At 48.9% G+C, this 10,911-nt stretch overlaps 1 protein-coding gene across 1 annotated transcript in view; it reads right to left on the bottom strand.

Moving 5' to 3' along the window:
* Positions 1-5,017: 5,017 nt before the first annotated feature.
* The window catches only part of Ptk7 (protein tyrosine kinase 7 (inactive)), a 64,446-nt gene continuing 58,552 nt past the window's right edge, over positions 5,018-10,911 (bottom strand). The window contains exons 18-20 of the mRNA XM_038342536.1: positions 9,501-9,652; positions 6,526-6,704; positions 5,018-5,777 (exon numbers count right to left, since the gene is read on the bottom strand). Coding sequence (XP_038198464.1) covers positions 5,617-5,777; positions 6,526-6,704; positions 9,501-9,652 — 492 coding nt within the window. The 3' untranslated portion in view covers positions 5,018-5,616. The remainder of the gene's footprint in view (positions 5,778-6,525; positions 6,705-9,500; positions 9,653-10,911) is intronic.

Here is a 10,911-nt window from a genome sequence, read left to right as displayed (position 1 = left end):
GTCATCCGGCGTCAGACCGCGATTCCGAGAGGGGCGGGGACAACTCCTTAAAGGAACAGTCGGGGCGAGCCAGCTCCGCCTCCAAGGGGTGAAGCGTGGTGGAGTATTGAGAGGGGCTGGCACCGAGGAAGCCTAGGAGAGGACTGGAATACTGGCTCGCCGAGAAGAGGGAACCCCTGAGTGGATTGGGGGTTGGAAGCGAATAAGGAAAAACACTCCCTAATTCCAGCGAAGGAGTGTAGGAATAGACTGGAGCGCTTCCATCACTTCCTGGGGAAGGTAAAGTGGTTGGAGCCAAGGGAGTGTGAGTGTTTAGACTCCTTCAGCCCAGCGGCTCCACTCGTCCCATCCCGCCCCCCCCCCCCACTTCCCCTTCTCTCCTTTCAAAGGATCAACACTTTCCCACAAGTCTAGCAGCGAGGTCACATCATTCCTCATCCTCTCCACTGGGGGGGTCTTTGGCACACATCTGGAAGAGGAGGAGGTGCAGAGACGGCCTCCCATCCATGGTGGGAGCAGGGCGGAGAGCGAGAGGTCAGTGAAGACTTCCAGCTGCCGGCTGTGCTGAAAGGGGGTGTTCTAGAGGATACAGCACACCCGGGCCAGTGAGGATAGGAGTAAGGAGAAAAGACGTCAAGGTTAAAACGTGGGCGTTACAAAGCCCACGTTAAGGGTCCGAGAGTCTTGAATCTTTGCTCCAAGATAGAGAAAATAGCTTGAACGCCTGTTACAGAAATTACTCAAATCTGGCTGAATGGGATGGTGCACACATTTAATTCCAGCTTTTCCCTGAGGTTGAGGCAGGGGGATTGCTCCGAGTTCAGGACCAGCCTGACCTATGTAGTGAGTGCCAGGCCAGCCAGGACCACACAGCAAAACTACTCAAAGTATCGAAATATACGAAATACGAAGCCTATCTGCCTTTTGGTAGGCCTGCGCCTGGAAACAAGAGACCTGGCCCATCTCTGCCGTTGTTACCCATCCCTCAGGTTCTGAGTACAGATTTAACGGGGGTGGGAGTAAAGGAATCCACAATAGTTGTCTGGGGCTAGTTACGTGTAGCTGCCTGTCGAAAATCTCCCCAGCCCATGAATGAACATCCTGGTGTGTTTAATGACATGGGTTTCCTTTAAGTGCCCTTGGGAAGAAGATAAAGTGATTGGTTTGTTGTACTGGTATCAACATAAGTATTTGAACAAGTCAGCCAGATGTGGTGGCTTATGCCTGCAACACTGAGGAGGCCAAGGCAGGGTCACCAGAAGAATGATCATGGGTCCAAAGGCTAGTCTTAGTAGTAGACTAATAATAGACTTAGTAATAGACCAGCCCACGAGATTAAGGATTTTGGTGATGGCTCACCCCCCCCACACACACACACAAGATTAAAGACCTAGGTGACGGCTCAGTCGGTGAAATGCTTGCTTAGAAAGCATGAAGATCTGAGTTTAAGCCCCAGAACTCACGTCAAAAAAGTCAGCTATAAATTAGAAGCAGGTGGTGCATGCATTTAATCCCAGCACTTGGGAGGCAGAGGCAGGCAGATCTCTCTGAGAGTTTGAGGCCAGTCTAGAAACCCTGTCTGGGGGGCAGGAAGCAGCTATGGTGGCACATATTTGTATCGATTTCAGTGTTGAGAGGATACAGGCAGACACCTGGGGACCCCGGTCATTCAGGCTACCCTACTTGGCAGTTGAATGAGAGACAATGTCTTTAAAAACAAGTCTAAGTTGGTGACATGGCTCAGTGGGTAAAGGCAATTACTGCCAAGCATGAGTTCAAACCCTGGGACAACATGGTGGAAGGAAAGGACCAACTCTTGAAAGTTGTCCTCCGTCCTCGCATAAACACTGTGCAAACACACACAAATAAAATATACTAAATTTTAAAAAACAAGAAAACCCACAGTGAGCAGCTTCTGAGGAATGGCAGTCAAGACTATCCTATGGCTTCACACCCTCTCCCATACATACACAAACAAAGAGCACAGGCTGGTATCGAACTTACTATAAAGCTGAGGATGACTTTGAACATCTAGTCCTCCCCTACTCCAACCCTCTAGTGCTCCCAGAAAGAGCGGGAGCCACCACACCCAGCTGCAAAGACCTCCCGCATGGGCTGGGTGTGGTGGAGCATGACCGTGCATTGGTCTGAGTTCCAGACCAGCCTGAGCTAAAAACAGGAACCAGGATCATTCTTAGCTCCCATTTCCCCTCTAATTTGCTCCACAGGTACTTAAACCTAGGAATGCATTAGCTTAAGAGGCAGAATAGGTCAGATACATAGATTCTGGAAGGATTCATGGGCCACAGATAGAGTGGGGTAGGGTCATGGAGGTGGGAGAGTCTGAAATCCACAGCAGCCCCACTCAGCTTCCAAAGAATTTTAAGTCCTATACTGCAAGGCGGTACCCCATCACACCCACAGCAGGACCAAGGCGGTACCCCACCACACCCACAGCAGGACCAAGGCGGTACCCCATCACACCCACAGCGGGAGCAAGGTGGTACCCCATCACACCCACAGCGGGAGCAAGGCGCTACTCCATCACATCCACAGTGGACCAAGGCGGTACCCCATCACATCCACACTGGGAGCAAGGCGGTACCCCCATCACATCCACAGTGGGAGCAAGGCGGTACCCCATCACATCCACAGTGGGAGCAAGGCGGTACCCCATCACACCCACAGTGGGAGCAAGGTGGTACCCCCATCACATCCACAGTGGGAGCAAGGCGGTACCCATTCACACCCACAGTGGGAGGTGCTGGGAAGAACCCTACCCTGTCCTCCGCTTTCCTTCCTTCCAAGGAGCTGCTTTTTCTCCTGGGCTACTCTGTTGTGTCTCGACCTACTGAGGATGACTTCATCTATGCTGCCTTTTGTCCCCACTGCCTTCCTAGAAAGGCAGATTCTAGAAAGCCGTGGTGCAAGCACTAGCACTACTTAGCTCTAGACTAGGTCTAGGACAAAAAGTACATTGTAATTTATGTACATTGTACCTACCACCAGACGGTTTCCAGTCAGAATTACACTTTTACCTGTTTTCTCTTACATTCAAGCAAAACTCAAACAAGGCAGAGCTGAGTTAAATGGGTTTTGATGTTGGCTACACAAAAAATCAGGGTTAAGATTTTGAATTGGGAATGGCGACACATGCCTGTCATCCTAGCACTTGGGAGGAAGAGGCAGGAAAATCAGGAGTTCAAGAGCAACCGCAGCTATGCAGTGGGTTAAAGATCATTTTTGGGCCGCACATGAGTTCCTGTCACACACAAACTAACAATACTAGTCAGTTTTACCTCCAAATAAGGCTGACTGTCCTAACTGGTGGCCTTCAGAGACAGTGGGGGGGGGGGTGCCACAGAGTCCATCCATGCAGGCAGGGGGAAGGAAACACCAAGAAAATGGCTGTGACTGAGGTAGTGGTCACGGAAGAGGATCCAGGAGCTACCTTTTTTATATAGCTGATATGTGGGTGTTCTATGTGTATGCCTGGTGCCATGGAGGCCAGATACCCTGGAACTGAAGTTAGAGACAGTTGTGAGCAGCCAGGTGGGTACTGGGAATTGCCACTGGGTGCTCCGGAAGAGTAGCCAGTGTGTGCTTTTTTTTTTTTTTTTTAAGATTTATTTATTTATTATGTATACAGTGTTCTGGCTGCATGTGTGCCTGCAGGCCAGAGGAGGGCGCCGGATCTCATTACAGATGGTTGTGAGCCACCACCAAGTGGTTGCTGGGAATTGAACTCAGAACCTCTGGAAGGAAAGTCAGTATTCTTAACCTCTGAGCCATCTCTCCAGCCCTGCCAGTGTGTGCTCTTAATGGCTGAGCCATCTATCCAGTCCTTGGCCTTGATCCTCCTGCCTCTCCCAACCAGATTCTAGGATTACAGTCTATGGCTGGAGATCTAACAGGGTTTCATGCATGCCAGGCAAGCACTCTATCAATGGAGGGCTCTTATTTGTTTTCTTTGGGACAGAGCCTGGCTATGTAGCTCAGGCTGGCCTGGAGCTCACAATTCTCTAGCCTCTGCCTCCTGAGGTACTTTCCAAATATATCTCCATAATATATACACTCTAGATAGTCTTTACATACATATATAATATTCTTTACATATATAAAAACACACAATTTGTGTATATCAGTGTTTTGCCTGAATGTATGTATGTGTGTCATTTGTATGCCTGATACCTGAGAACAGAAGAGGGAGCCTTGCTCCCTGGAACTGGAGTTACAGATAGTTGTGAGCTGTGTTGTGGGTGCTGGGAACTGAACCTGGGTCCTCTTCAAAAACAATAAACACGAGATCTTAACCACTGAGCCATTTCCCAGCTCATTTTTTTTTGTTGTTTTTCTCAAGATTTATTTTTATTTCATGTGTATAAGTGTTTTACCTTTATGTATGTAAGTGTGTGCCTGGTCCCATTTTACCAGCACAGGTGCCAAAAGAGGGTGTTAGCCTCCCTGTAACTGGAGTTACTGCCAGTTGTGAACTGCTGCTTATATGGGTGCTGGGAACTGAATCCAAGTCCTCTGGAAGAGCAGCCAGTGCTCTTAACCACTGAGCCATCATCTCTCCAGCCCTGGCCTTCCTAGCTTTCCTGTTTTCTTTGATAGTCCCCCATCGTCCATCTACATCCCGAGTGTGAGGACCAAGTCACCGGCAAAGAATAAGCGGCTGTCACACAGGTTAAGACGGATCACAAAACATCTGGAAACTGGAAAGCAGGGCCAGTATCTACTAGCCAGTCCTGTCCACACCCGACTAGCTGAAATGAAGTCACACTGCCCCTTCTCATCAGCGAAGAGAAGAAAAAAGAACATCTTTCATGAGCAAAGAAAGTGGAATCTTACAAACAGACTGTAAAAAAGGCTTCTTTATTGAGAGCAGCGAGTGTAAAAAAAAAAAAACAGAAAACAAACAATAACAACAACAACAATAAAAGTATGAGGCAGGGGTGGCCCACCCTCCCCAATTCCTCTAGGGTTCACCCAGACCTCCCCATGCCCACCCACCCAACGCTGCAGTTACATAAAAAAGCCGCCCACGGTGCATACAAAAAGGGCGGGTTATATAAGTGTCAAAAGCCCTGAACACTTCATCTGCCAGGCACTTGGGATGAGGAAAGGGGATGGGGGCACAGGTCTGGTTTGTGTGCACAAGTCCACAGTGGGGAGGACTCAACTACTATGTCCTCCACAATCCGCTAGACCCCCAGGTGGGACTCATTAGCCTAGCGGCCTGTTGGTCCAGTGTGCCCAGAGCTATCCTGGAACTCACGTATATTAGTAAAGAAGTTCCCCAAACCTAGCTCGGCCCAAGCCCAGCCCTCCCTAGGCAACATTGGCAGATGAGTGGCAGAGCTGGACCCGGCCAAAAGAAGTCTCAGACCAGAAGTCGGGGTTACCTGAGGCACCCATACTGTCCCTGATGAGGAAAGGGGTGGCAAAGAAAGATGCCCAGTCCAATGTCTTAGCCTCCCCAGTGGCTCTGTGCTTGGGTAGGGACCCCAGGCCAAGAAGGACAGGGTACTCTCGTCCATCATGCTTCAGGCTCCCCTCAAGAGATGCTCTTCCCTGTCCATGCCATCCTGAAGCACAGCCTGCAAGGCTTCCTCACTGCTTGCTGTCTGCAGGGCTGTCTCCCAGAGTGCTGGCGATCTCACTGAAGGAGGGTCGGTCCTTGGGGTTCAGGGCCCAGCAGCGCTGCATCAGCCGATAGAGCTTAGAGGGGCAGCCTTCGGGCTGTGGAAGTCGAGCCTTCCCAGCCTGCAGGTCTGCACGGCAGACAGGAGTCAGAGTGTTAGCATGGATGTTAAATGATTTCTCAATACCTGTCGGACTGTGTGCAGTTTCCCCAGCAGCCATGCTTGGGTCGCTGCTCTGGGGAGTAGTGGTCAATGATGGGTGGGTACCACATTCTAAGGAGTATGGCAAATATCGTATAGACAAAGAGATAACCCTGCTCCCCAGTTCACTCTGTTGGAGCTGAAGTTACTGACAGAGGCACTGAAGATAGGTGTTATTTGCTATCCAGTATGAAAGTTTCCCAGTAAGTTAGTTTTGTGTTTTGTAGAACTGGGGAAGAACCCAGGGCTTCTCATATTCTAGCCAGGGTCTATCACTTCCCATTCAACCTGAGCCTGCTTCTCAGTATTTTTTAAAACTACTTTGTTTGTTTGTTTGAGACAGGGTTTCTCTGTCTAGCTCTGGATTTCCTGAACTTGACTTTGTAGACCAGGCTGTCCTCAAACTCAGAGATCCGCTTGCCTGTGCCTCCCTAGTACTGAGATTAAAGGTGTGCACCACCACACCTAGTTAAAATTATTTATTGGCGAGCCATCCTACTGGCCCATATATATTTACGTACTTTTAACAGCTGGAGAGGTCAGATCTTCCTAACTGATAAGTACCATCCCTAAGGGAGGAGGTAGGCTCAATAACCCTGGGGGCTGAGCAAGCAGAGGTGGGATGGGGAAGGTGGGGTCACATCCAGAATCATCTCTCAGGAACATGGCTACTTACCTGCCAGCACTTCATCATCTGCCTGTCCGCCATGGGGCATCTCTCCATGAGTGAATACCTCCCACATCAGCACACCGAAGGCCCAGACATCAGACTTAGTGGAGAAATCGCCCTCCAGGATGGCCTCTGGGGACATCCAACGCAGAGGCACCCAGGCCTGGCGGAAGTGGTAGTACTCACTGAAGCAGAGAAGCAACACAGGGAAGGAGGTCAGAGAGGGCCAAGGCTGGCCCCGCCTCATCTCAAACTAGGCCTCCCCAAACACCGACCTCAAAGGAATCAGTAATGTGTACGCTGAGCACAGGGGTATGCTGGATCAACTCTGGAAGTGGATCCATTTGAGTGAGGTTTGAAGGTTTAGAAATACCATTAAGAGGGGCTGGAGAGACGGCTCATTGGGTAAGAGCACTGGCTGCTCTTCCAGAGGACTTGGGTTCAGTTCCCAGCACCCACATAAGCAGCAGTTCACAACTGGCAGTAACTCCAGTTACAGGGAGGCTAACACCCTCTTTTGGCACCTGTGCTGGTAAAATGGGACCAGGCACACACTTACATACATAAAGGTAAAACACTTACACACATGAAATAAAAATAAATCTTGAGAAAAACAATTCCCAGCACCCACATGGTAGTTTACAACCTCCATTTTCAGGGGCCCAGCTCAACTCTCTCTTCTGGCCTCCGTGAACACAAGATACAACACTGGTACTTAGACACACATGCAGACAAAAAAGCATCATGTAAAATAATAAATAAATATCCCATTAAGAGGGGTTGGAGAGATAGCTCAAGGTTAAGAGCACTGGCTACTCTTCCAGAGGACCTGAGTTCAATTCCCAGCATCCACATTATGGCTCACAACCATCTCTACCTTCAGTTTCAGGGATGTGATAGCCTGTTCTGACCTCGGGCACTAGGCATGTACATGGTGCATATATACACATGCCAGCAAGCACTCATAAAATAAAAACAGGTAAATCAAAAAAAAAAAAAAAAAAGAAAGAAAGAAAGAAAAGAAAGAGAGAAAGAAAAAAAAACTCGGGCTGGAGAGATGGCTCAGTGGTTAAGAGCACTGACTGCTCTTCTAGAGGACCCGGGTTCAATTCCCAGCACCCACATGGCAGCTCACAACTGTCTGAAGATCCAGTTGCAGGGGATCTGACACCTTCACACCAATGCACATAAAATAAAGTTAAATAAACCATAAAAAATATTTAAAAAAAGAAAAAACCCAGGACTAGTGATATAAGCCTTTAAACCCCACCTACTCGAAAGGCTGAGGCAGGAGGATCATGAGTTCAAGGCTTACTTTAGGCTACAGAGTGAGTTCAATGAGACAGTGTCAGTTTGAGACACTTAGCAAGATCCTGTTTCAAATTCTTAAAAATTGATGGGGTGGGGAGGGAATGGGGGTATGGGTGGAAGGGAGGGGAGGGAAGGGGGAGGAGGAGGGGAGGAGATGGAAATCTTTAATAAAAAAATTTAAAAAATTAAAAATTAAAAAAATTGATGGGGTTTTGTGTAAGACCTTGAGTTTGATCCCCAACACTGCAAAAAAGTAATAATAAATAAATATTGATAATAAATATTAATAATAATAAATTAATAATAAATAAAAATTTAAAGTAGAAAAGGTTTAATTAATAATAAAGTAAGACCAAAGCAATAGTTGGGCACATTGGGGTGGGTTGTACCTGGGGTGGCTGAGTACCCCACAAAGTGGCATATGTAGGCAATCTAAAGCATCTCTGACTGTGGTGGCTAAGCCTTCAAGCTCAGGCTATACACTAATAGCTCCCAAATTCAAGAACTTACAGAGGGAGCCATATGCCATGTTCACAGTTAATGACATATGAACTAGCTATAAAAAATTCTCTCTCTTGGGGCTGGAGAGATGGCTCAGAGGTTAAGAGCATTGCCTGCTTTTCCAAAGGTCCTGAGTTCAATTCCCAGCAACCACATGGTGGCCACAACCATCTGTAATGAGGTCTGGTGCCCTTTTCTGGCCTACAGACATACACACAGAATATTGTAAACATAATAATATAAAAAAAAAATTCTCTCTCTCACCGACCTCTAAAACCAAACTGGTTCCAGGATTATAATACTGGGGTTTTGTTTTGTTTTGGGGGTGTATGTGTTGTTTTTTGGTTATTGTTTTGTTTTTTGTTTTATAAGACAGGGTCTCACTGTGTAACCCTGGATGTCCTGGAACTTATTCTGTAGACCTGGCTGGTCTCAAACTCATAGAGATCTACCTGCCTCTGCCTCCCGAGTGCAGGGATTAAAGGTGTGTGCCGCCACCACCTAGCACGCACGCGCGCGCGCACACACACACACACACACACACACACACACACAATCACTACAGGAAAGTCATGGGTTGGAGAGAAGCACTGGTTGCTCTTCCCGGGTTCAATTCCCAGCAACCACATGGCAGCTCACAACTGTCTGTAACTCCTGTTCCAGGAGATCTGACACCCTCACACAGCCATACTAGCAGGGAAAACACCAATGTGCATGAAGCACAAATAAATTATTTAAGTCATATCCAACAGTGACTTGGAGCCACTCTGGCAACCTGCTGTGCCTTTAGAGAGGGGATGGCTGCCCCTGCCCCCTCAGCATTCCCCCCTCCCCACGTTTCGCCTTTAGAGAGGGGATGGTTAGGCTCTGCCCCCTCAGCATTCCCCCCCCAACATTTCACCTTTAGAGAGGAGATGGTTAGGCTCTGCCCCCCTGGAAACCCCCACGTTTCACCTTTAGAGAGGGGATGGTTAGGCTCTGTCCTCCATCAGCGCCCCCCCATTTTTCACCTTTAGGAGGTGATGGTTTGACTCTGCCCACCCCTCAACCCCCCCTACCTTCACTTTTCAGCTAAGCAGCCATGAGCCCTTTGTTACCCCTTCACACTGTATCTATCCTCTGTCCCCTCTCTCTTTGGAAGGAGCCAGCAGCCCCCCAAGCCCTTCTACCTGTTGTATACGTCCTTGCTGAGGCCCAGTGCTGACACCTTCACCTGCCTCTGGGCGCTGACCAGACAGTTGCGAGCAGCTAAGTCCTTGTGCACAAACCGGTTGTTGGACAGGTGCTCCATACCCAAGGCCACCTGGGCACACAGGGCCACCTGGTGAGAGAGCAAGCAGCCTGTCAGAACAGCTCAGGACCAGGGATTAAGGGAACCACCATGGCAAACCCTTGTCCACTTCTCCCAGTACCCCTGGAGGGCTGTTTAGGAAACCCCACACAACAGCCTCAGCTGCCTTCTCCAGAAAACGGGATCTATTACCTGCTCCACGAGGTTGTTCAAAGGTTTATTACACTAAGGGGCTGAGGAGACGGCTTGGTGGGTAGCACCTGCTGTGCAAGCACAAGGACCTGAGTGTGGATCTCCAGAACCCACGTAAGGGCTCCCTGGCCAACTAGGCTAGCCAATCAGTGAGCTCCAGGTTTGGTGATAGAGTCTGTCTCAAAAAATCAGGCGTGATGGATCAGGCCTCAGTTCCAGTGCTCAGGCAGCAGAGGCCAAGCAATGCACCAGCTCCCCTGGAACTGGAGCTACAGGCAGCACTGATGTCATTCAGTGTCCTCAGTGCTGAGAGCCAGACTCAGGTCCTGCAGAAGAGCAAGCTGCTGAGTCATCATCTTTCCAGCCCTGCATCGACACTTCAAAAGTGCATGGCTAATGGACTGAACAAGCACTAGGCAAGCACTAAATGCTATATACAACAGGTCCTAGTAAAATATACCAAGACTGGCCAAGACGGGATTTAGGCAAAAAGACAGACTCCAAGAGACCTAAGGACTGCTCCCGGAGAAGGGGACAATGCTAGAGATGGCTCAGCAGGCAGAGGCACTTGCCACCAAGCCTGATGACCTGAGCTTGGTCTCTGGAACCCACGTGGAAGGAAAGAACCAACTTTTTCAAGCTGTCCTCTGAACTCCGCATGCCGGTGTGCGTGCAGATGCAGACACGCACAGAAACACCAATTATAAATGTTTTACAGAAGAAGACTCAAGGCTAGAGAAATGAAATGGCCCAGTGGTTCAGAGCACTGACTGCTCTTGCAGAGGATGTGGGTTCAGTTCCCAGCACCAACGAGGTAGCTCAAAACTGTCTACAACTCCAGTTTCAGAGGACCTGATACCCCCCCTTCTGGCCTCCACATGCACACATAAATACACGCAAACAAAATACCCATGCACATGAAGATAGATAAAATTTAAAAGAAGATGATGTATGCTCCTATCACCTCGTCGTCCCATCTAAATAGTGAAAGAAAATGCTAGGAGACACAGGGGCCCTGTAGCAGCTATGGGGTGGGTGGCTCAGCAGGGCGCCTGTCTAGTGTTCACAAGGTTCAGTCTCAAGTCCTTCAGCCATTA

Source organism: Arvicola amphibius, chromosome 9 (genome assembly GCF_903992535.2).
Source record: "Arvicola amphibius chromosome 9, mArvAmp1.2, whole genome shotgun sequence".
NCBI classification, from domain to species: domain Eukaryota; kingdom Metazoa; phylum Chordata; class Mammalia; order Rodentia; family Cricetidae; genus Arvicola; species Arvicola amphibius.
This window is presented reverse-complemented; position numbering and strand designations above follow the sequence as displayed.